This window comes from Alosa pseudoharengus, unplaced genomic scaffold, assembly GCF_046254945.1.
Source record: "Alosa pseudoharengus isolate Yale_2024_CS ecotype anadromous, Long Island Sound unplaced genomic scaffold, YU_APseudo_1.1 YU_APseudo_1.1_scf_5, whole genome shotgun sequence".
In the NCBI taxonomy this organism is placed as follows: Eukaryota; Metazoa; Chordata; class Actinopteri; order Clupeiformes; family Clupeidae; genus Alosa; species Alosa pseudoharengus.
This window is the reverse complement of record NW_027468837.1, coordinates 12657813-12684240: the sequence shown is the minus strand read 5'-3', so window position 1 is coordinate 12684240 and position 26428 is coordinate 12657813. Positions and strand designations below refer to the sequence as shown.

Sequence of the window (26428 nt, the reverse complement as noted above, 5' to 3'; positions counted from 1 at the left end):
ACATGTGTACACACACACAAATGCAAACCACAAATGCAAAACACATAATTACTCACACACGCACATGCACATGCACATGCACACGCATACACACACACACACACACACACACACACACACACACACACACACACACACACACACACACACACACACACATACAGCAGAAGGCCCATTCATAATGCCAGCCTCCTATTAAACAGGGGATGTTCATTACTCTTTTCCCCACAGGAGGATGAAATACGCACATATGTTCGCACTGAGATGAATCAGCACTGTGGTAAGTCTACTGAGGCACATTTCAATATTATTCCTCAATTGCTAAAGTAAAAACAATGGGCCAGACTCACTAGGCCAAATGTAATAATGCTTTTGCGCCCACTTCAGGCGTATTTTCTTCGCAACGTGCACATAAAAACATGGCGTGGTATGTACAAACGGGTCGCAGACTGCCTGTCGCAGGAGCTGAGAATGGCACAACTAGCCTATAGCTCCCTAAAGTGACAAAAGAACTTGTTGTTGTGGCTTGTATAATTACAAGCACCAATGTAAAATGAGACACACTGATTTTCTAAGCATATATACTTGAAACTATGTTCTCATTCAGGCGAAGCACTGCTACTTAGGATGAATGATTTGGGATGAATTGATATGCAGCACCTGAAAAGCTCCATTTTTACTTCTGTAAATCCCAAGTAGCAGTGCTTCGCCTGAATGAGAATATTGTTCCAAGTGTGTATATACTAGTTGGTATGTATCATCTTATCTAACTCTGTGGGAAACGGCGAATTAGCTAATTTCCCAAAATGTTGGCATGTCCTTACCCCTGCTGCCCACTGACCAAGTATCAAGCAATACAACCAACTCCACCAGCGAACCGTTATGCCTCAAATACCACTGGGCTGTTCAAATGTCAAATGTTGGGCCGTACATTTAATACATTTAATGTTACTAAAAAGTCAGTAACTGCTGAAAATTCCAGATATTCATCTGCAATAAAGATTTTACTACATATTAGGATACATCTAATGAATTTCATTTTTATCCTCTGAACCCACCCACCCCTTTCCCATCCCTAGCGTGTGGAGGTAAGTACCACTGAATCCCTGTATATGGTTGATTTTCAGTCATTTCAGTCATTGACATAATATTACTCATTTAATTAACATTAACAATAGTAACAATTACGTTACTGAAAGTTTGAGACAGTGTTGGTGTCATTATAACATTGGTCACAATGTAGTTGAGACATTGTGTTGGTGTGACTGAATGACTCTTTTTCTGCAGTCACACCATTGTGCATGCATACACTCAGAGGGATTGACAGGTGTATTGTCTAGTCCAGTGTCCATGTGTTGTGAGGACCCCCCCTAACTGACTAATCATTGTTTAATGTTGCTAATTTACGTGTTTGTTTTGTGTTTACGTAACTGTGTCTGTTGTTGGGTAACTGTCAGTGGGCTCTGCACTGTGCCACACCGAGGGCAATGTGTGTGTGTGTGTGTGAAGTTCGGTGGGTGTTGTGTCTAAGGATGGGTTGTGTTGGACTCAGGTGGGTTGGAGTCTGTACCCCTCGTGCCGCCTCAGTCCTATCGGGCTGGCCGCATGCCAGACCACACCCGGACTCGGCTGGGTGACGAGGGTGAGTTCCTCTGGGTTCCTCTCCTAACCCCCTAATTGCTAACGCCTGCCGTGTCATAACCCACCACTCTCCTCCATACCCCTCATTCCACTCTCAGGGGACAGCGTCCCTTCCATTTTGACCATAGATATTTGGGACCCATGCCATAAGTTAAGTGTGTGGGTTTGTATGTGGTTTACACCCTCTCAATGAGAGAACGGTGGGTTGGGTTAACAGTTTCAAAATGTTAACCGTTTAACATTATTACTACTAAACAACACATATAACATTGCTGCTGTACCACTACTATACATGTGTGTGATTATGTGTCTCCATGTGTTTTTATTTTTTTGTGCTTGTATTTGTGTGTTTGTGTGTGTGTGTCAGGGTTTCCGTTGTCTGGTAATTACCAGACATTGGCCGGAAAAAAAATGAAATGTCCGACAAAATTAAATCTCTCCGGTCAAATTGTCCGATTGAAATTGGCTAATAATCCCATCCCCTAACGCAATCTGAATTTGAGAATAAGCCTTAATATGTAGGCCTAAGCCTATATTATACGTCCTCTGGCTATGTTTTTAAATGAACAGGCTCTACCGTTTGAAAGTTATTAAACAACACGCATAACCTATGCTGCATTTCAAATAGGAAGCGCACGCTTAAAACGTCCATGTTAAACAACAAACAAATGAGAGGCGGTTCAAACATGGCCAGGCCCAGGCAGACTAGCCTTAAACGTTTTTTCAGAGGCCAGACGTGATGGATGATGATAAATTGGTACGGTCTGAAGCCTCAGATGTCCGGTCAACTCCACCACCACCAGATAAAAAGCATAAGTGTCGGGCGTATCTGTCGGAATCAGTGACATTGGAAGTGGAGTTGCGGGGGGTGCGGCCGCTCCAAGACACTGTCATTCTCCGTGTACATTGGACATGCAAAGTGTTCTTTACCCAAAGCATATAGTAGGTTTACATGTATGCGTTCTCTGTCTATGATCTGCAGGGTTAGGGCCTCCTCGACGAGGCGATTACTGGTCCGCGGATAATTTCTGGCACAATTAAACGGTATCATTGAACCGTGGCCGAAAGAAAAAGAAACTAAACATTTCCCAGAATAGGAAACATTTCTTAATCTATTGTTATCAAATAAAGAGGCATAGCATTAGGGGGTAGTGGTGTGAGCGCTCATTCTTGTGCACATCTGTGCAAGTTAAACAGTCACCACTAAGATAACGTGGGTAGCAGCAACAAACAACGTAGCCTTTTTTAAACAACGAACGAAGCGGAGTCCATGAACTGGCTAGATCTTGTTAGGCATGTTTAAGTTAGGCTAATGAACATGTTGCATTCTATACGGATTATGTAATTCTTTAAGCTACATAGCCTGTCTCCAGTTTTCCTCAGTTTGACTAATTAAGAAGGGATAATAGGATATTTGACTGGCATATCATCAAAATGTCCGGAAAACGAAACCTCTGCCGGTCACTTTGACCGGCTCCATTTTTTTCTAGCGGAAACTCTGGTGTGTGTCCCATGTGCTTGTATGTGTGTGCATCCACTTCTCTGTGTATGTGTGTGTTCATGTGTGTGTGTGTGTGTATACTTACATATTTACCTGTAAGGCCATGAGCTGCGTGTGGTGATGAACACTAACGACCCAGACTATCAGCACATCTACTCCATAGAGAGCTACGACGACCCACTCGCAGAGGTCGTCGACCTACCCCCTTCAGCCAATCAGAGCAAAGGTACAACCCACACTCTACCAATCACATCATTGCCAAGTCACACACTAAGCGCTTTCAGATATAACCTCCGGAGTATATGCGGAGGTTTGTCAAACGGAGGTCCTAACCTTCGGATGATTCAGATATGATGCTAACCTGCGGACCTTATACTGACCTTATACAGACCTATGTGTGAACGACATACACGCACATTACAGAATATCCGTGTGGTTGTCGAGTGAGGGGTGGGGGCTTGTAGAGTTCACAAGAGGCGATATATGACGCAGAATATATGCGGCCGCTGTCACAGCTGCTGTTTGTTTACAAAGTGTATGCATTATGTAGGCTAAAGAAGAAAAATCTATTGTGCGTAGGCTAATACTTGGAAGTAGTCACGTAAGTGCGCACTTGAAATTGACCTACATGTGTGCTTCGAATAAACACATTTATCTGTTTTCAACGTTATGTAGCAGAATTACTTGGCTATGGAACCCCAAATCTGGTTTGCGTTGGAGAGCATGCACAAACTTTATGGTAGCCTACCAGCCAATTCAATAGGCTAACTCAAGACTTCAAGGCCATCATATACAACGTTTTTAAGCAACAAACAAAATACTAAAATAACAGTGAAGTGGTTCGTTTTTTCATGGTTTATTTTTCCAAAAGCATCCTCTTTCCATGTGTCTATTGCATTTACGTAAGGAGCCACTGCCATTTAAGTCAGATTTAACCACATGGACGCACGAAAGAAACGTCACCGACACGCCCTCTGAAGGTGTGAATTTTAACCGCATGTTCTACGCTTCGTTCAGACACAGTACATTTACATAATGTCCGGAGGAAATACTAAGGGGGGAGTAGTAGAACAACCGGCTAAATTCGGACTTCCATATGACCGGTTATGTCGTTCAGATATACGGCCCCACCGTTTAACATCCGCAGAACCTCCGGTCTTACGCGTATGTCTGAAAGCGCTTAATGCTGCTGTGATGTTTATTTGTTTGTCTGTTTATTCAATTGATTCAAATGGTGTCCTGTTTATATGTGTGTTTTCTTTGTGTATTTGTGACTACTGTGTGTGTGTGTGTGTGTGTGTGTGTGTGTGTGTGTTACCGTTTGTGTGCGTGTGTGTGTGTGTGTGTTTGGTAGGTGAAGTAGTTTCCGTTGATCCCTTGAAAGTTGTGAGACCCAAGCGAGAGGCAGAAGGTGAATGTTTTGTTTTAAAGATTTGGATTGTGGATGATGCACAGCATCATCTTGAAATATTTATTGTATTTTATGTTTCCATCCTTCTCCATTTGAAAGTGCATTTATTGCCTTGTAAGAAACACTTACAAGGGTAGTTTGGTGTTGGTGGTTGGTGGTTGGGAAGCCCTGGTAAAAGGAACAGTGCACATGTGGAGGTCCTTTTCTGCAGATCTTCGGTCTGCTTCGGTCTACAGCTTGTCATTTTCTTGTAATTTTTAAACCCCATGCATGTAAATTAAGTAACGCTCTCTCTCTGTATCTGTGTGTGTGTGTGTGTGTATGTGTGTGTGTGTGTATGTGTGTGTGTGTGTGTGTGCACAGACCCTTGCCTGCTCCCTCTGGAGGAGGGGAATTGTTCCCGCTTCACACTGCGCTGGTACTTTAACTCTGCCGTCCGTGCCTGCCGACCCTTTGTATATAGCGGCTGCGAGGGCAACGCCAACCGCTTCACAGAGTTAGAGGAGTGTGAGGAAAAATGTCTGCTATGAGGTAAACACACACACACACACACACACACACACACACACACACACACACACACACACAAATACACATACAAATACACAAACACACCACAACTGTGTCTGTAGCACCAACCACTCCATACATGTGGAGGAGTATGAGAAGCAGTGTCTCTTAGGACAGCAACCCTTCAGCAGGGGAGTTTTGAGCATTCTAACAGAAGATTCTGTTCCGCAACAATGGTAAGGTTCTAAAATGCCATGTTGAATTCAATGGCTCTGAATGAACCCAGATATTCTTTAGAACGTTCAATTTCCAACATTCGGCTTAACACCATGTCCTAACTGGAAACAATGCGAGGGAACATTAGCCATAACATCTGTTACATTGTTTTCAATACAACCCCAAAATAGAAAAAGTTGGGACGTTGTGTAAAAACAGAATGTTATAATCTGCAAATCTCTTAAACTCATATTTAGTTGCAAAAAGGACACAGACAACATATCAAATGTTGAAAATGACAAAGTTGACTATATTTCATGGAAAATTAATTAATTTTGAATTTTATACCTGGAACATGTTTCAAAAAAAGTTGGGACGGGGGTAACAAAATGCTGGGAAGGTTGTGTAATGATAAAGAAAACAAAAGGAGGGCTGTTAGACAACTAATTAGGGTAACTGGCAACATGATTGGGTATGAAAAAGAGCATCCAACAGAGGCAGGGTCTCTTAGAAGTAAAGATGTAGGGGTATTCATCACTCTGTGTAAACCTGTGTGCACCAATGATAAAACAATGTAATTTTAATGCTTCTTAACATGAAATTGTGAAGTATTTGGGGAGTTCATCATCTACAGGACATAATATCATTAGAACATTCAGAGAATCCAGAGAAATCTTTGCAAACAAGGGAAAGAGCTTGTGGTCAAAATTAATCCAAGACAACTGGTGTGAGACTGCAGCTTTATTCACGACGCCGGGAGCATGTTACCCACATGAAATGTCAAAGTAACAAGCCCACACATCTGTGGGTGAAGCCAACTCTTATACCTTACCCCACACCCATGGAAAATCACAAGTTGTCACCCTCCATTAATCACTTAACCCTCTGGTATTTTAACAGAGATAAGAAATGTTTACAACCCCACTTAACCATCTGGTGTTTTGACAAAGATAAGAAATGTTTATGACCCCCCATCCTGAGGGTTACCCACAATTCGCTGACACAAGGGTTAATTTAACTAAACATTCTAACGTAGGAGTTTCAGAAAACACAAGGGTCAGAGTAAGGAGATGACAATTAGATTTCACTACATGTATGTAAGGTATACTAAACATTCAATGAGAGACATATAAAATTTATCCCACAAGCTGAAAAACAAATTGATTGGCCATGGTCTTTTGGACCTCAGACACCAGACCTGTTTCCAGACCTGTCATTGTATGGGCTCAGGAAAACCTCTGATAACCATTGTCTATGTGCACAGTTTGATACTCAATTCAAAAACTACAGCCAAAATTGTAACAGCCAAACCAGCCACAATTGTATTGAGACATGATACAGAAAATTCCACTGTCTTATCTGGGCCTAAGCTTGTTTAAAATGGACTGAGGTAACATGGGAAAAGGTCCTGTGGTTAGACCAATTATAATTTGCCATTCTTTTTGGAAATCATGGACTCATCTGGGCTAAAGAGGAGAACCCAACATCTACGATGGTGTGGAGGAGCATTAGTGCCTACAGCATGGGCATCTTGTACATCTGGCAAAGCACAATCAATTCTGAATGATGTATACAGGTTTTGAGCAACATACTGCCATCCTGGCAATGTCTATTCCAGGGAAGACCTTGAATATTTCAGGAAAACAATGCCAAAATAGATTCTGCACATATTTAAATAGTATTTCTCCATAGAGGAAGAGTCCAGGTGTTAAAATGGCCTGTCTGAAGTCCAGGTTTTCTATTTTTATCAAATTAGATGCATAATGGAATGAAAAACATGACAATACCCCATACTGTTGAGCAACTGAAATCCTGTATCGAGGAGTAATGGGACAACATTTCATTCTCAAAACTCTAGCAAATGGTCTCCTCAGTTCCTAAACATTTACAGAATTTTGTTAAATGAAGAGGTGAAGCAGCACAGTGGTAAACATGTTCCTGTCCCAACGTTTTTTGAAACATGTTGCTGGCAATCAAATTAAAAATTAACATAAACATAATTTTCAACATTTAATATGTTGTCTATGTCCTTTTTTGCTGCTAAATATGGGTTTACGAGACTTGTATATTATCACATTCTGTTTTTATTTGCATTTTACAAAATATCCCAACTTTTTCTGTTTTGGGGTTTTATATACAGTACACATACAAGTATACACACACACACACACATTGTGACTCGTCGCACGTTGTTATTTTGAGATATATGGGGACATAATGTGTGTAGGCTAAAATGGCATAATTTCGCATCATAATACACCTACATATTATGTGCTGCATTTCAAGGGCTATTGGGATTGTGAAGGGCTAAATACACAATACACTTAGCATCTACACTACACATATCCCTTTGCTCGCCAGCTGACCCAACACAAGTCTATCTTATTAAAAAAAAAATCTATTTATATCGTCCACTAAAAGATACTGTATATCCACGTATAAAGTTGAATCTACTATTATTTCAGTCATAATCGGATGCTATACCTGAGGAATTACAGCTAATGTTATATATCAGTTTGGAGTGCTAGTCACCACAACAGACTTTTAAGTGCAGCGACATTTAATTTGCACTTGACAAACTGATCAAATAGCGACTGTCAGAACAGACCACAATGCCAGTAGACATGACATGAAGTTGATGACCGTGAATCCAAATCCATTGACTTGCAATCCTAGGTATAGTGGACAAACAAGAGGGCAGATAGTGTCACACTGGTAGTAAACTTTTACAGTAACACTTTTAGGGCCTATTTTCGCGACGTAAAACCCGGCGCAAAGCGGATTATTATCCCAACGCAAAGTTTAAAATAGGACTGTTAATGTCCTTGGGCCCTATTTTAGCGATCTAAAATGCATGGTCACTAGCGAATAGCTTAATTAAATTTAGGGGTTTGTCCAGTCCACATTGGGGGTGGTTTTGTTATCAAACGTTATCAAACGTCGGCCAAAAAAAAAGCTCACCGAAAAAGAAGAGGGGTTCGCTGGCCTGGTTCGCTGTTCGCTGGTGGTTGTTGTTCTACTTCAGTGAGTTTTTTTGGCAGTATGCAAACGGAGTGCATTACCACCACCATCTGCTGGACTGAGGTGTAATGGCAAGTGTACCCTGTAGCCTCGTTCTGGCCAGCGGATGAATAAGGCGAATTGCCACACCCCTGAGCACATTGTCCAATAAAAGAGACGCGTATGGCACAAAACTCGAGTGTAAGATAGGAATAAACTTTGCATCAAGATAATAATCCACTTTGCGCCAGGTTTTGTGTCGTGAAAATAGGGCCTCTTATCTCTGTTTGTTGGTCAACATGCTGTAAGTCAGTATTCTTATAGGCATCATTTGGAGCTTTTTTTCTTGGTCCTTCATGACCGAACACAATAACTAAAAATTGACCCATACGATTTGTTTCGCCATGGAGGGCCACATATAAAAACATATACACATAGGAGCATAAATGTATGCATTTCTTATGAGTATGTGTTGTCTTGCAGGGGTTGAACAATCAGGATATGGCTGATAACTGGCTGCTTGTACATGAAGTACTTCTTTCATCAGGGTGCTAAGGAGTTCCACATCAGAATCCTCAGAACCTCCCTCAAGTTCTCCTATCTTTATTTATTGTATGATGATAAACATACCGTATTAGGAAGAGTCAATACCATTTCATATAAATACAAAGAAACACAGTCGTGAAAGACCTCCAAATACATGTCAGAGACTTGCACACTTTAAAAGCTAAACTTCTGAATGGCCATTGATGTAAGTAATGGGTTTGTTGTCTGGCCTCCATACTTCTGTTAAAATGGAACCAACCTAATCTTAACACTGTTTTGGGACACAGTGGGTCTATCAAAATAAAAAAAATGAGGCAAAGTGTTTTATGTATAGAAAGGATCTGTAATGTACATAATCATCAAGAGAGGATATGCCTCATGGGACTCAAATTTTTATAATTGCATGTTGACATTTTTTATAATAAAGTATCAGATGTTTTTCAGATGTTATTTTTTGCAATGATGTTGTGTGATAATTTTATGTGCTCAACTTTTAACTTTTAAAGTTCATTATGCATTTAAAACTGGTACAGAATAAATGTGTGTGTGTGTGTGTGTGCCATGCCTGTAAATTGGTAGGCTATAGGCATGGGCTACTCCTGGTATTATAGCAAGGTGTTACCATTTTAGACAGTAACTGTTGCTAAAATGGCCCAATTAAATCAGACTTGGCTATTAAATGACACATACTGTAGAGCAGCATTCTCTAGCATTTCTGCAGTATGCCTAAGGAATTTCCATTGCCCACCATGGAGTTTGTCAAGTCTGAAGTATCAATGCAAAAAGTATTTTTATCTCCTCTTTACAAGAAGTAGTTTTATTATACAACAATAAAAACTATTACAGAAAAAGAGCCAACATATAAAGTATATTGTAAAAAGAATTACAGGAAAGAAATAAAATTAAATGTATAAAATACAATAAGGTCCCTACTCTAGCTCTGTCCTAAGCTCTGCAAAAAGTTGACAGACAGAAACTAAGGTGAAAAACGAAGGGGAGCTGCGATTACGTTACTTATGCTACTATATGTCCGTCGCGTTTGTGCTCTGCGCTTGTATGGGGTAATCATTCTGCCGGTTGCTGTGAAACATGGCATGGATTGTCACTGATTTGGGTATTTTCCTAATAAAGTAGGCTAAGTGGAATGGATTCAATATGACAGTGCACATAAAATGACTGGATGCATAAATTGATTGTTACAGTGATTTCAACATTGGGGGGTCGGGGGTCCAAACTGGTAATATTAAAAAAGTAAGTGGGTCCTGTCCCACCCTCATATAATGGCTCCGACGCCCGTGATCATATAATACAAGGATACAAGGATAGGATACAAGGAAGTTTATTGTCACATGCATATAGTTACTGGAAGTAAGAAATGCAGTGAAATTATGTCTGGTGTCAGCCTATTTGTGCATTAATGGGGGGGGGGGGGGTAAAAAGTGCAGTAGAACAGGGGTTTAGTAGATTAAGTGGCAAGGGCTGCATAAAAAAGGTGGGGGAGGATTGGGATTGGGTGGGGGGCACCAACAAGGAGCACCCAAGAGCAACAGGGGCAAGGAAAAACTCCCTTACCCTGTGCTGTGTATTGGGGGGGGGGGGGGGCAGGGACTTACTATTGCAAGCAGAGTACTGTATGTATGATGTATGTGAGTGATGACAGTGAAGATGTGTGTGTGGGCGGGAGGGGAGTGGAGCAGTGACTGTGTGTGTGTGTGTGTAGTGTGTGTGTGGGTAGGTGGGGGCAGTGTGCTGTAAGTATGTAGAGGATGTGTGTTGGAGAAGATCCTGAAGACAATGTGCTGTGTATGTAGGGGGGGGGGGGCAGTGTGCAAGCAGTGTGCTGTATGTATGTGAAGTGATGACAGTGATGATGTAAGTGTGTGTGTTGGGGGTGGGGGGGCAGAAAGGCTAGGCAATCAAGGACATGGGTAGATGGAGGAGAAATCAAAAATAATAAATAAAAAGTTCTATGGAGATGTGCAAAAGTTGGAGAAAGTCAGATATGTGTGTGTGTGTGTTTGTGTGTTTTGACGTGTGATGAAATAAGAAAATAAATAAAAGGTCTGTAGCATAGGGAGAGGGATGTAAAAGTGCTAGAAGTCTTGTAGGTGTGTGTGTGTGTGAGTGGGGGGGGGGGGTCATGAGTGCTGAGTAGTGAATGAGTGCAAAGTCAGTATAGTGTGAGTTCAATGTTGGGAAATGTTTGAGAGTGCTGAGGAGTGAATGTGTGCAAAGTCAGTATAGTGTGAGTTCAGAGTTCGGATGGCCTGGGGATAAAAACTTCTCCTAAGTCTCTCAGTTCTGGCTTTGTGACTACATAGGCGTCTTCTTGATTTCAGCGGTAGGAATAATCCATTGTTAGGATGAGAAGAGTCCTTCAGAATCTTTTGGGCTCTTAGTACTCTTCTGGAATAGATATCTTGTAGAGCAGGGAGTTGAGTTCTTATAGTACGTTCAGCTGAGCGCACTACTCTCTGCAGAGTACTACAATCTCTAACTGTGGAGTTCCCATACCAGGTGATGCTACCAGTTAGAACACTCTCAACCGCTGAAGTGTAGAAGGCCTTCATGATGGATGTAGAAACTTTGAATTTCCTTAGCTGACGAAGGAAGTAGAGTTGTTGTCTGGACTTCTTCAGAACATATTGAGTGTTAACAGTCCATGTTAAGTCTTCAGTAATGTGGACACCAAGGTATTTAAAACTTGTGACTCTCTCTACAGGTTGCCCGCTGATCATTAGTGGGGTGTAACTGTAGTTCTGCTGCTGCCTTCTGTAATCCACTACCATTTCCTTGGTTTTATTGATATTCAGTGTCAAGCTGTTAGATTGACACCACTGTGCCACCTCATCAACCTGATCCAAGTAGAGCTGTTCATTGCTGTTACTAATCAGGCCCAAGATCACTGTGTCATCTGCAAACTTGATGATGGAGGTATGACTACTGTTGACTTTGCAGTCATGTGTGTAGATGTTGTACAGCAGTGGACTCAAAACACAGCCTTGGGGAGCACCAGTGCTGATGGTTAATGAGTCAGATGTCAGAACCCCCACTCTAACCACTTGTGAACGGTTGGTGAGGAAGTCAAATATCCAGTGACACAGGGTGGTGTTCAGTCCTAAGGCCTTCATCTTTGTGACCAAGGTGAGAGGTACTATCGTGTTGAATGCTGAACTAAAGTCAATGAACAGCATCCTCACATAATTCCCATTCCCCTCCTCCAGGTGAGTTAAGGTGGTGTGCATGAGGTTTGAGATGGCATCCTCTGTAGACCTGTTGGCTCTGTAAGCAAATTGGAGGGGGTCGAAGGAGGCAGGGAGGGATGAGCAGATAATGTTTTTCACAAGCTTCTCAAAACACTTCATCACTGTAGACGTCAGGGCTACAGGGCGGTAGTCATTCAGACATGATGGACTTTTGTTTTTCGGTACTGGAACAATAACAGACTGCTTGAGGCAAGTAGGAACGGTCTCTTGAGCCAATGTGTTAAAGATATAAGTGAACACAGGAGCTAACTGAGCAGCGCAGGATTTCAAAACCCTGTTAGAAATTCCATCCGGTCCAGTAGCTTTTCTACAATTAACCCTCCTAAAGGCATTGCTCACATCGACCTCAGAGACACAGAAAGGAAGGTGCATCCTCATTTCCTTCACATGCTGCAGCTAGTCCAATATAGTCTGTGTTTTTCATGTCAAAGCGAGCATAAAAACCATTAAGTTCATCAGGGAGGGCTTTACTCACATTCATCATAGGAGGGGACTTTCTTTACGAGCTCGTGGCATGATCTGATTTTCCGAAAGCTGGTAGAGACTTCGCTTTGTAACTGTTCTTGAACTGTGTGTAGCAGTGATCCAGTGTGTTGTCACCACCACGTGTAGGGAAGTGAATGTGTTGAATAAATTCAGGCATGGACCGGTTCAGATGTACTTGATTAAAATCACCGGCCACAATAAGCGCAGCTTCAGGGTGCGTGTGTTGTTGTCTATTTAACACTTCTTGCAATTCTGAAACCGCAGCATCTGTGTTGGCTTGTGGAGGAATGTAGACAGCGTTGAATATAACCGAAGTAAACTCACGGGGCAGGTAGAAGGGTCGACAGACGATCGCTAGATGTTCTAGATGAGGCGAGCAGGACTTTGAGAGAACGGTGACATTTCTAGGATCACACTTCGTCATGATGCAAACACCGCCACCTTTCGATTTTCCAGATTCCTCATTCCTCAGAAAAACTCCACCGGAGTGATGGCACTGTCCAGTACAAGTTCAGTTAGCCATGTCTCAGTAAAGCATATAATGTTACAGTCCCTGATGTCTCTTTGAAACTGTATCCTCGCTCTTAGTTACACTTATGTAAGGATGCTGTTTGTAGACTACAGCTCGGCCTTTAACACCATTGTCCCCAATATACTCGACGGCAAGCTCAGGAGTCTAGGAATGCACAGCAGCCTATGTAGCTGGATACTGGACTTCCTCTCTGGACGAAAACAGGTGGTGAGAATGGGCTCCATCACATCCTCCTCCTTGACCATCAGCACGGGAGCTCCGCAAGGTTGTGTTCTGAGCCCTCTCCTCTACTCCTTGTATACGCATGACTGTGTGGCTATACACAACACCAACACCATCATCAAGTTTGCAGATGACACCACTGTAATCGGTTTAATCACAAACAATGACGAAACAGCCTACAGAAACGAAATCAACAACCTTATGAATTGGTGTAAAGGAAACAACTTGTCTCTGAATGTGTCCAAGATGAAGGAATTGATAGTAAACTTCAGGCAGAAAGAACAACAGTTTGAAGCCATTAACATCAATGGTGAGACAGTGGAGAGGGTGAGAGACTTTAAGTTCCTGGGCGTTACCATCTCAGAAGACCTCACCTGGGACAGTCACACTCAGCACACTGTTAAAAAAGGCCAACAACGTCTGTACCACCTCAGACGATTGAGAAAGTTTGGTATGCGACCCAAGATCCTAAGGTCTTTTTACAGAGGCACCATTGAGAGCATCTTGACTGGGACTATAACCGCATGGTATGGGAACTGCTCTCAATACAATAGGAAAGCACTTCAGAGTTGTGCGTACAGCACAGACCATATGCGGCTGTGACCTACCCTCCATACTGGAGTTATTTGAGGGAAGATGCATTAGGAAGGCAAAAAAAAATCTTGAATGATCCTAGTCATCCCAACCATGAACTATTTGAGCTATTACCATCTGGCAAACGATATAGAAGCTTGAAAGCTCGTACCACCAGACTCCAAAGTAGTTTCTTCCACCAAGCAATTAGATTGCTGAACTCATGCTGAAGACAACAAGGCACTTTTTTTTTTTCCTACACACACACACACACACACACACACCCTTTCATTTATTTATTTTTTGAGGAGAAAAAAAAACACAACAAATTTTACTCTATTATAAACCTATGATGAGATGTAATAAAAGAAATCTTGAATCTTGAATCTTGAATCTAGTTCATCCATCTTGTTCACAAGAGACTGGACATTGGCTAGGAGAATGCTAGGCAGTGGAGGCCTAGCTCTATTCCTCGATACGATTATATTACACATTTAGGGTAAGCCACGTCAAAGTATAGTAAAAGTAGATGATTTCAGATCAGCTGCTCTGTCAGTCAGGTTAAGCAAAGGGGCAGATGCGCCCATACATTGGAAGCTGTTGAAAGATGGAGCCCGCTGAGAAGATGCCTAAGAAACTTTTGACTAACCTTACTTTGGCTAATATGCTAACAGTTCTGCATACTTTAACTTCCTTTCAAAATCTTTCTCCATTGCATCTTCAAAAGGAATAGTGTGTGTGTGTGTGTGTGTGTGTGGGGGGGATCACTGTGACGCAGCAGGCTACAGCGTCCATAAAATGTTTGGGTCCAAGTGCCCACGGGGACCCAGGTTTGAGTCCAACCTGCGGTCATTTCCCTATCCCACCTCTCTCTTTCTCTCTCTGTTTTAAAAAGGGAATACTTAGCTTGGCTTGCCCGTGCTTTGCCCCATCTTCCTGTATTTGCCCGATGTCTATTTCTGCTCTACTACTTTCTGCACAAAAGAAACACGACTTTCCCTGTCAAATTTGAACTTGAATTTCCCCATGGGGATCAATAAAGTATCTGATCTATCTATCTATCTATCTACATTTCATTATGTGTCCAGGTAGCGGCCCTGGGTTTTACAACCAGATAGAATATTAAAGAGCCATGGTTCATGTCTTACAGCTTCCATCTTCACCAACCCATTTACTGTGGTTCTGTGGAGTAGGAAGAACATCATAAGTGGCTCCTACAATTAATTCAATGTGGTTAGCATCCATGGCTCATAGTTCTCTCCAGCTGATCTTCCTCTTCTCAATATCAAGCCAGTTAATCCAATGCCAGTGTTTTGCTTGAGACACCACTGTTGTTCATCAAGCTTCCTCTTTTTGAATTGCAAACAAAGTCAGTTACCATCTGTCACTTCTCCTGTGCTGTAGCCTTGCCCAATGCTTTACCCATAGAACCCATATTCAAGATTGATGTAATACAGTACATCAATATGTCAATACAACTATATGTCAGGCCTATAGGCCTATGTGCAATCAACTATATGTACTGTAATTTGTAGGGGGATAGGGAGAAACAGATAAAGAAAAGAAGAAGGAAAGTAAAAGGATATGAATTGTAATCAAAAGTTTTCGATGGTCAATAAAACAAAACACACACAGTTCTACCATACAGAAATTTATTGTCTTCACAGGACATTACTGATTTGGTGGCTCTCTTTGATGTAGCAGTGGTTGTCTCCTCTCTTAGGCCTACTCTGTGTGTGTGTGTGTGTGTGTGTGTGTGTGTGTGTGTGTGTGTGTGTGTGTGTGTGACTTCACTCCTCTAGACCTTCCAGCTCCCCCAGAGCATCTGTTAAACTGAAACATAGATTTGCATATGTTATAAAGTCTCTTGATATTTACTACAAGCTTTACCACAATATACATCATATGTCCATGTAATCACAAGGGCTAGGTTTAAAGTAAAGGTTAGTAATGTATCATAATGTGAACATTGCATATTAAAACCCTTTATTTCTGAACTTTATACCACTTTCAATAAAGTCCACTATCACGAAAGTGCCTATTTGGCACGGTAATGAGCCAGACATCTGAAACTAAGGATTAGAGCTTAGAGCAGGGTTTCTGAAAGTGGCTGCCGTGGCACTCTGTGGGCAATAAGGAGTTAAGGATTCCTATTGGAACCCCTGCAGGAAGCACAGAGCATATAAATCATCTAAAGGATGCACCTGCACATCCGTTGAAAAACAACAGTCAGTGAAAGACTTGCTGCTTTTGGTGAAGTTATGGATTGCTGTCTGTTTGAGTTTGTTTAAGTAGATTAGGTTACTTTAGGAGAGTTCAAAAAGAGACTGTTGGATTTCTTTGGGACTGAAGACAGTGATCAGAAACAGGTGAGCCTAATAGTAAGTGGATGTAACCAGTCGACTCACTTGAACTTAGGCTTGCCCTTGCCCTGTTGTGGCTGAGAGGGCTGCTGAGGGGGAGGTGTGGTGTCTCCCCCGTCCAGAAGGTGGCGGTAGGTGGCGATCTCAGCCTCCAGCTTCATCTTCATGTTCAGGAGCGCCTCATAGTCCTGACCCTGCTGCGTGACGTTCGTCCTCAGCTGTGCCAGCTCTGCCTCCAGCTGACGGAGGACGTCGTTATACTTCTCCATATCAGCGTTGGAGCGCAGCTCAGTGTTCCGCAGCGTGTCGTCAAGAGATGCTTTCTACAGTCACAACACATGGAAGACAAAATACTATAATGTTGTACCAACTTTAAAGGCGCTGTTCCTAATCCGGACACAAGGTTGTTGATATTTTAACAGCCTATTACAGCCTTCCCTTCTGGGAATGTTACTGATGGCTGGAAAAAAGAACGACTGTCCGAGCCACTTTCTTTGCTTCCCATTCACTGGGCCAATACTGTTCCCTAACAAAACACAGGTTTTTGAGAGCACATACTGTAATGTACGGACACCTACAGAAAAGTGAGAAGAATGTCACTGATTGTGAAGTGTGATGGATCACAGCCAATTTTGTGTTTAGCAAGCTCATAACGTATGACATTTAATATGTTTGACATATACTGCAGTAAACACAGAAAACCACAGTAAACTCTTCCACAATGGGCTGATCATGTATCCATATCCAGTGTGAGTGTGTGTGTGCGTGTGCGTGTGCGTGTGCGTGTGTGTGAGTGAGTGTGTGGGAAACTCTTGTTAAACCCCTAGAGGTTTTTTTCTTCTATGCACATCACTTTTTGTTAGAGTGCCTCCCTTGTCTTCTTTTGTTTTATGTGCCACTCAGAAAAATAAAGGTGTAGGAGTGGGAGTGTGTACATGTGTGTGTATTTGTACCAGGCTCTGTTGTGACGCCAGCTCAATCTCCAGCGTCTGTATTTGCCTCCTCAGGTCATTCTTCTCCATCTGTGCTCCCTGTAGAGCCTCTGTGTTCTGGGTGACCTGAACCTGCACGTCGGATATCTGAGATCGAGAAGCATAGGACAAGTGACAAAGAGAAATGGTGAGAAAGGGTCCAGGAGAAAGGGTTCAAAAGCGATTGAACATGATGTTTTACGCCAGAAGATATTAGAATGAAACACAACACTGTGAAAAGAGAGCAAACATTGTGTGTGTGTGTGTGTGTTTGTGTTTGAGTGAGGGTACTGTACGTGTCGTGTGCATATGCGTATGTGAATGTGTATGTGTATGTGTATGTGTGTGTCATATCCACCTGGTTCTCATGCCACATCTTCAGCTCCTCTGCGTTTTTCAGGGCCATCTTCTCGTAGTTGGCTCTGATACCCTCCATGACCTGCGAAAGGTCCTGACCCTTTGGAGCGTCTACGTCCACCTGGACGCCTGATAGGGAGATCTGCCTCGTCAGGTCTGATACTTCCTGTTGGATGTACAGGAAACATGGGTGAACATCTGAATAAACTGCTATTAATGTAATGTGTTGTTTTTGTTGTTGTTGGATATACAGTGTACTGTATTACATTTATTGTACTACTACACCTCTTGAGATGAGGCAAGGAGAACTGGTCAGGCCAAAATATACTTAATATCTAGCATATGATGATGTTTCGACATTTATTTCTTTTAGCTTTTTAAATTCATGCTTTTACCAATAAAAAAAAAATTATATTCTATATTTACATAGATGAGACACTGTAGAGAAACATGGAATGAGTAGGAGAAAAGGAGTTGGGTCAGGAAATGACAGCAAATCAGACATAATCAGACCTGTAATCTCCAACCCTTAGACATGCTATTATTAGCATCTGGCTCCACAACATAAGCTATGCAAATACGTAAGCAATGTGATACTTTGTTGAGGTACTCGGATAGTGAAGATATTCCAAATGAAAGTCAAGTGACACATTTTTACCGGTAAGAGGGTTTATATCGCCTAGAGTGTTATGACTCACATTGTCATGATTCTTCTGGAGGAAGGCCAGTTCCTCTCTCACGGACTCGATCTCGCTCTCGATGTTCATACGGCCAAGGTTTGTGTCGTCAATCACTTTCTTCAGCCCAGCAATGTCTCCCTCCACAGACTGACGAATGGCCAGCTCAGATTCATACCTGACACACACAAAACACATACTCAGTGTATCTGCACAATGGGAACGCATACACAAACGGAGGCACTGTACATGCATGATAAAGAACATATAGGAACAGTATACATGGTACAGTATGTGCAGGTTATAGTATATGTACAACTACTACACAACCAGATAAGAATAACTACTGGTAGAATTCAAATTAATTCATTAATCAATTAATTCATATCGCTGTACAATTTGAATGTGCACTGCATTGCCTCTCAGACGACGTGTGTCTCTTCTCCCAGCACACTGGGGAGATCATGTCTGCAATTAGTTTTTACTGTATACAGTATGGTCTCTAGGCATTCAGAGCATACATGCAAATACATATTGTACAAATGCATGGTTAGGGACAAGGTTAGAGAACAGTATATCTGAATGGTGAGAGACTCACTTGACTCTGAAGTCATCCGTAGCAAGCCTGGCATTGTCTATCTGCAGCACCAGTCGAGCGTTATCCACAGTCATATCAAACACCTACACAACACAGTCATAGTAACACAATATCAGCAATCTACACGCTTTCATTTAGGCATACAGTAATACATCGTATAGATACACATATATACATATAGACATACATAAACATACATACATAAATCAATAATGATAAAACAGAAATGTTGTGTGGTTTACTTAATATAAGAAAAATATATGTATAATACTTTATTTTGAGGTTCATTCCATTCACTTGATCTAATTCACAACTATTTCATTTATATAGAAGTGACCTTTTTTTATTAATTTTTCAAATAATTATAGCTTTGGAATGATTTGGAGTCTCTGTGTGTGAAACCAAGCAAATTGAATCCAAATCCATGATTACTTTATAAACTTCATTTTTGCACAAACGTTGACATGCTGCAATCTTAGGTTTATCTAAGTCCACCATAAAAGCACAGTAGTTCATATCCAAACCTACTAAAGAGGTAACAAAGGAAAGAGTTGCATAACTCTGAAAACAGTGCAACTTTAAAACTGGTTTCCAGAAGTTTCTCTCAGAGATCAGATGACCAGCTGCATGGATGTGTGTGTGTGTGTGTGTGTGTGTGTGTGTGTGTGTGTGTGTTCCACATCTGTTTGGCATTACTTCCCTTAGTCAGAACTTCCCTTCACTTAGTCAGAACTGCATTAAACAGACCTGGCAACACAGTAAATGTTTGAGGAGCATTTTAGGAACAACAACTTTGTTTGTGTCTCTGTCACCATGGTTACTCAACCGAGTGAAGAGGAAACTGACACATTTGTGAAAAGATAGGGAGGCAAATGAGAGAGGAGGAAGAGAGAAACTACAGGGAGTTACACAAAGGGGGACTAATGGCTGCCACACCCTACATTCACCAAAGAGGAAATGTGATAGTTCACAGCTAGTCTAGCCATGGGGGGAATAACCATGCCAGTCTCAGAGACGTAATTTAACTCAGCACAGTCCCCAACTACACCCACATCATATAATTAAACAATTCACAAGGTGCAGTCATTTAGTTTTTGACCATTTTTTACAAAGACTATAGAATTGACAGAATAGCGAGTGGTTTTTGCTGCGTTATGATTTGCACTGAATGTTCATAATTTCATGTTAAAGTGTGGGGAGTTTTTTGGGTTTGAAATTTGGTAGGACACCATGTGCTCTCATGCTCAATGTTGCTGCCCCATGAGAGAGTCTTTCCCTCTTGCTTTCCACTATTCATGCATAACCACACACACGCACGCACACACACACACACACACACACACACACACACACGCACGCACGCACGCACGCACGCACGCACGCACGCACACACACACACACACACAAACACACACGCACACACACACACACACATACCAACACGAAAGCAGTCATACAAACACACACAAACAATGAAACTGTCGTATTGTACATGCACACAAGTACATTCAGGACATTCAGGAATTCATACACAGACAAGCATACCCCCCCCCCCCCAACACACACACACACATACACAAACAAACACATTTCTGCACCTGCTTCCTGAGGTCGTCCAGGATGACGTTGTAGCGGCTGTAGTCTCTGGTCTCCGGGCCACTCTTCTCCAGGATCTTGCGGATCTGGGCCTCTAGCTTGGCGTTCCCCTGCTCCAGGCTGCGCACCTTCTCCAGGTAGGACGCCAGGCGGTCGTTCAGGTTCTGCATCTGTCCCTTCTCGTTGCCCGACGCCAGCCCCATGCCCCCCTGGAGGGAGGATGCCATCCCCCCTGCTCCCGGTGCCGAGCTCCGCTGGGTGAAGGCTGAGGAGGCCTTGATCCCCCCGCCAGGGGCCCCAGAGCGGAGGCTGGAGGAGGAAGAGGAGGAGATCCGTGCGCCGAAGCCCCCTGCGCCTCCGTAGACGCTGGTAGCCCGATAAGCCGGAGCTGAATGCCCGTAAGACATACGTTCGGACCTGTAGCTCATGGTGGCAGTGGTGGTTGAGAAGTGGACAGAATGCTTGAGGAGAGAGAGCGGCAGCAGAGGGTCACTCTAAAGCTGGGCTGCAGAGAGTAGGAGTCGGTGAATGGGAAGGGCAGGGGTTTTATACTGGAGCATTCCCTCCCCACACCCACTACCCCCCGGCTCTCTCTCAGTCTCCTCCCCTCCCTCTCTCTCTCTCTTGTTCTGTCTCTCTCTCTCTCTCTTCCGACAAAATACACAAACTGCCCTGTTGCCAAGACAACAAGACTTTGGTGTCTCCCCCTCCTGAAATCCCAGAGTGCCTCTCATGGCCCATTCCTGTCTCAACTCTCTGGAGAGGTTAGGAAAGTTACTGGTGGTCTAAAAACTCCATAGCCTTAGGCTGGACGCAGCAAGAAGAGGTGACCACATGGACATGTGTGTTATAAAAACTTGAGGACAAGCTCACTGTCTCTGTCTATGTCATTTATACAAGTATGTAGATGTTAGCTTCCCTCACTGAACTTAAAACTTATTATGTAGGAGAGAGGCTGCAAGAGTTTGTAACAGGTCTCTAAAAATGTATTTACAGTACTTTCTCTGCAGTCTGTGTGTGTGTTTACGGTAATATAATTATAAATAACATCACAAACACATTGTTCTTTTTCTGGCATTGACCTTAATTGTTCCTTTGAATTAAATTTTTTTTCTTCAAAATTTCCAATTGCACTGAGGTTAGCCACCAAGTCTACCATTTGCTTGCATGCACTCACACACACGCACATGCACACGCACACGCACACGCACACACACAGTTAGTGACTCATACCCCTTGTGCTCATGCCCCTTGTGAAAGTAATACTGAGTAGCCTACAGACACACACGCAATCAAACTCACACTTTACTGACTGTACCCACATTCCCACTGTTTGCCAACCTTACAGAGCATTAACACACATCACATGCTCTTTATAACATCTCCCTCATAAAACATAGGCCACACTGTATACTGTAAACAGACACCACCCACACAAGCAGTCTCATATCAGGTTTTCATTATTAGCTTTTCATCACAGAAATCACCCACAGCTGTGTCACAGTTCCTGTGGCATAACCATAGCAACGCCTAAAAGGCTTCTTGTAAATACTGCCATTCACATTACATGTTGGGAGTGTAGAACTCAATAAATATGCAGATGCTTTACAGTATTACAAGAAGGCTTGAATTTAACTTATCAACAACAGAACATTTCATTTTTTTGAATTACACAAAATAGTTTGAATGACAAATAACAAAAGACAATGTAAAGAGAAAATAGCACACGTCTTAGTAAAGCATTCCAGGAAGACCACTTTTGACTCCTCCCACCCATCTAACGGTCCCCACAAACTGACCTTCAACCCCTGTGCCCCCTATCTCCTCCTTTGTCTCCATGGTTTTATACCATTACATCACAACAAGCCTTCTTCCTAAAACTCGTCATGTGTTAAACAAAACCTCACAATACTGAGATATGGCACTGTCAGTCCCAGTGCTACACCCAGTTATTTAGATTTAGAACCTAAAAAACGGCACAGCTATTCTTTTTGCGCTTCGTTCAAAGAGCCAGTTAACCCTGCATACCTCTAATTCTGTAATACATTGTGTCAATAAATTCCCTGAATCTTGAATCTTGTCATCGAGTCTGCATTGGATTTAGTATCTAAATAGATAAGCAGCACAAAGAGGTACAAACTGCAATAGTTCAGAAGAGTGAGGGAAAGATAGGGAGAGCAGAGAGAGGGGGAAGAGGACTGGGCAGAAAGAGCGATTTTTTCCACACCACAGGAATTCCAGCTGCCTTCCCCCACTTCAGCCCACTTCAACATCAGTGCAGTGATGTCAGCTGAAGAATTTGCTGTCTGTTTGGGGTGACCCTTTTGGAGAAGATAGATGTCCGTTTGTGTATTGAGATGTAGTACAAGGAGGATTATACCAAACACACATTGTGGGTACATTTTTTCTTACGTTTAAGTTCATCTTTAATTCAATCTATCTATACTCAGCACAGAGTCAGTAATACGGTTATGCAATACAGATTTCGATAAAGTAATAATACTGGATGTACAGAAATGCAACTTAGATAATATGTTCTGAGAAATACAGTTCCACTGCGCTAACATAAGGCAAATTGATCATTCCCAGCTGAATGGCTGGTTTGGACAGTGGAATTACTTAATTAGCATTTTTTGAGGAATGAGGACAGATGTAAGCAATTTCCTCATGCTTCATAAACCATTAAACAAGAACTGGTCAATTATAAACTGGTAACATGCAAAAATGGGCTGTCGCAGTTACTTTAGTCCTTGGGCTCAAAGACAAGTGAACTCCTCCTTCAAGATGCTTTTAGACATTGTGGCATTACAATGTAAAAGCTGTTGCTGGTTAAATGCTTAACTTTTTGTTCCATTTTTCTTCTCTGTCTTTTGACTTGCACTTCTACAGTTGGGGGGCAAGGAAATTACAATAAATACTAATAGGGAAAGAAATCAAAATGGAGGAAAAACGAATACTTTTGTTGCATGAGTCACACATCCTCTTTTTCTTTTTTCCCCCAGCTGCGAACATTCCTGCCACATAATTTGATGATTCCCTCATGACTGTATGACAGTTCCCAGCTCCATGAGGAAGACGAGAATAAACGCTAACTATTCGAAGCCATACATACTTTCATACATGTCATTATGAAGTGATAAAGTATGAAAGGGTTGGCAATGAAACAGTTCACTCATTTATGTGGCCATTCACACAACAAGGCTTTCAGGGGGCTTGGATACTGGACTATTACAACAATCTTATCAGAGACCAGTAGGCAAGGGTGCCTAAGGCTTTAGTTTCTGAGACTGGGGTAGGAGGCCAGGGATGTGGTGAGTGCAAAACTGGGGTGTAGCTGGCGCAGAGAACAGGAAACTGTCATAGTTCAGGAAATGAGTAGTGGCGGTAGGAGGCCAGGAAGGATGTAGGAGTTAATGTGAAATGTGAACCGAAGTGAGTGAAATTTTGGAAGAGGAATAGGATAGGAGGGAATCCTGATGACAACCACAATCAGACAACGGTGATTAAAATGGCGAGATTCACAAATTGCTGCTACTGAATGTGTGTGGGGTTTTTTTTTCAGTCTTTGGATCTTCACCTTGTTATATTCTAAATGTCAATATAATAGGCAGTGACAGACCAAAGAAGGTCAATCTGCAGCTACATGAACACCCATGGCCAAAGCAAAGTTAACATGAAATTAGACATTTACTTGACACTCACCTATACTGTATAAAACCTTACACATCAACCTGTCTTGTATTTCTGAGTTAGAATATGAATCAGTGAACATATCACTGCATCCTACATCTATAGACTTCTGAGAACATTGATTCTTAGTGCATAGCAACTGTTACAAATAGAACCAATGAGGTTATAGAGGGTGCAAAGAACTTCAGAAAACCCAAAATGACAGGCCCAGAGATAAAGACTGAATGGGTGGAGAAGTGGGACAAAATGAGAAGAGAGAAACACGTTGGAAATATGTCTCCAAAATGAAACACAATGCATGTGTGTGTGTGTGTGTGTGTGTGACGGTACTCTAGAGGGCGCTGTTGCATTTGATAGGCCTAGGCCTACTGTCAAAATGATTACCCCACTGTTAATTTGCAGTTCTGGACTGATACACACACAAAACCATCTCTGGTGACACCTGTTGCCGTCCCATATTTAACCAAACAGCTCTCATCACTCCTGTGAACAGGTGGACTTCAGCAGGATAGGTCACATATTTTGATAGGCCTATTGTCAAAAATATTGTCAAAATGTGTTACCCACTGTTAATCAGCCATAGCCTAGACTCCAATGCAACACTGCCCTCTAGAGTCACAAAATTCGACAGTTTCATCTGGTGATAGCTCCTCTGCCTTTGAAGCTGTAGCCTACGATGGTGAGAATAAATTAATTCAAACCCCTGCTGTAATGCAATGCAGCATTTCATGTCCAAAACTTTGCATTTCATGCATATGACCAGTACATAATTCCTCCAATTGCTTTGACACTTTAGTGCATTTATTTTTTGTGAAGAAAGAAAAATGAGGTTTGCTTTTGAAAATGTTGCTTCGAACACACTGTCAGGTTACTCGATTTACTAGTGCTAAATCTATTTGCCAGACCAGTGTATCTTCGCAGATGTTTTTTCATCGGTTTTCAACCGAGGTGAAGTTAGTTTGATATTTGATATTCGGATATTCGACAGATATTATTTTTTTTTTTAATGCAGCCAGTTTCACCCCGTGTTTGCAGACAATGTACAAACAGATGACCTGTCTACTTGCTCCCAGCCGACCTACTTAGGGACCGTCTATAAAGTACCTTCTGAATTACCTTCAAAGTCTTTTTTGTCAATAGCTTTGACATCATGTGACCTAGTGACTCCAAACCAATGCAGAATAGTTATCCTATATGGGACTCATCAGACACAACTCTTTTTATAGTCACTGTATGCACACTGTATTTTATATGAATATTTTAAAGAAAATACATTATTTCCCATAAGGAATGGTCTCCTTTTTTTCAATACCTCCCAAGTCATGTGACCTAGGGACTCTAAACCAATGCAGAATAGTTATACTATATGGGACTCATCAGACACACCTCTTTGTATAGTGACTGTATGCACGCTGTATTTTATATGAATTTTTTTTTAAGAAAATACATTATTTCATATAAGAAACAGACTCCTTTTTTCAATACCTCCCAAGCCATGTGACCTAGTGACTCCAAACCAATGCAGAATAGTTATCCTATATGAGACTAATAAGACACACCTCTTATTGCCACTATTGCCACATTATATTTTATCTGAATATTTTAATGAAAATACGTTATTTCCCATAAGAAACGTCTCCTTTTTTCAATACCTCCCAAGCCATGTGACCTAGTGACTCCAAACCAATGCAGAATAGTTATCCTATATGAGACTAATAAGACACACCTCTTCTTGTAGTCACTGTATGCACACTGTATTTTATACTAATATTTTTAAAGAAAATACATTATTTCCTATAAGAAACGTCTCCTTTTTTCAATACCTCCCAAGCCATATGACCTAGTGACTCCAAACCAATGCAGAATAGTTATCCTATATGGGACTCATCAGACACACCTCCTTTTATTGTCACTTTATGCACACTGTATTTTCTATGAATGTTTTAAAGAAAATACATTATTTCCCATAAGGAATGGTCTTTTTTTTCAATACCTCCCAAGCCATGTGACCTAGTGACTCCAAACCAATGCAGAATAGTTATCCTATATGGGACTCATCAGACACACCTCTTTCTATAACCATTGAATGCACACTCTATTTTATATTAATATTTTAAAGAAAATACATCGTTTTCTATAAGGAATGGTCTCCTTTTTCAATACGCCCCCCCCCCCCCCCCCCCCCAAGGGAAGTATCCTTTATGGGACTAATCAGACACACCTCAAATTAATATAATTTTTGCACATACTATTTTATAGTACCCATTTGTTT

General features: G+C 41.8%; 2 protein-coding genes across 2 annotated transcripts in view; one reads left to right on the top strand and one right to left on the bottom strand.

Annotated features, from left to right (window-relative positions):
* Positions 1-9268, top strand: part of col7a1 (collagen, type VII, alpha 1) — a 79618-nt gene extending 70350 nt beyond the window's left edge. The window contains exons 112-118 of the mRNA XM_076268661.1: positions 232-280; positions 1080-1088; positions 1532-1642; positions 3243-3368; positions 4497-4553; positions 4917-5084; positions 8763-9268. Coding sequence (XP_076124776.1) covers positions 232-280; positions 1080-1088; positions 1532-1642; positions 3243-3368; positions 4497-4553; positions 4917-5083 — 519 coding nt within the window. The 3' untranslated portion in view covers position 5084; positions 8763-9268. The remainder of the gene's footprint in view (positions 1-231; positions 281-1079; positions 1089-1531; positions 1643-3242; positions 3369-4496; positions 4554-4916; positions 5085-8762) is intronic.
* A 6271-nt stretch (positions 9269-15539) lies between these two features.
* On the bottom strand, positions 15540-20989 carry krt18b (keratin 18b). Its single transcript, XM_076267802.1, has 7 exons — positions 20469-20989; positions 18871-18953; positions 18294-18450; positions 17597-17761; positions 17221-17346; positions 16313-16590; positions 15540-15737 (listed from the first exon to the last, which is right to left on the bottom strand). The coding sequence occupies exons 1-7, from the start codon at positions 20892-20894 to the stop codon at positions 15695-15697; spliced, it is 1278 nt and encodes a 425-aa protein (XP_076123917.1). The 5' UTR covers positions 20895-20989; the 3' UTR covers positions 15540-15694.
* Positions 20990-26428: the final 5439 nt, after the last annotated feature.

Bases quoted from the DNA above. Each gene is read 5' to 3' on its own strand.
- krt18b (XM_076267802.1), bottom strand. From the start codon at position 20,894: ATGAGCTACAGGTCCGAACGTATGTCTTACGGGCATTCAGCTCCGGCT. The intron at 18,451-18,870 runs GTGAGTCTCTCA...TGTGTGTGTCAG, and splicing joins ACGGATGACTTCAGAGTCAA to GTATGAATCTGAGCTGGCCA. The intron at 17,347-17,596 runs GTGGATATGACA...TCTCGATCTCAG, and splicing joins AGATGTGGCATGAGAACCAG to ATATCCGACGTGCAGGTTCA.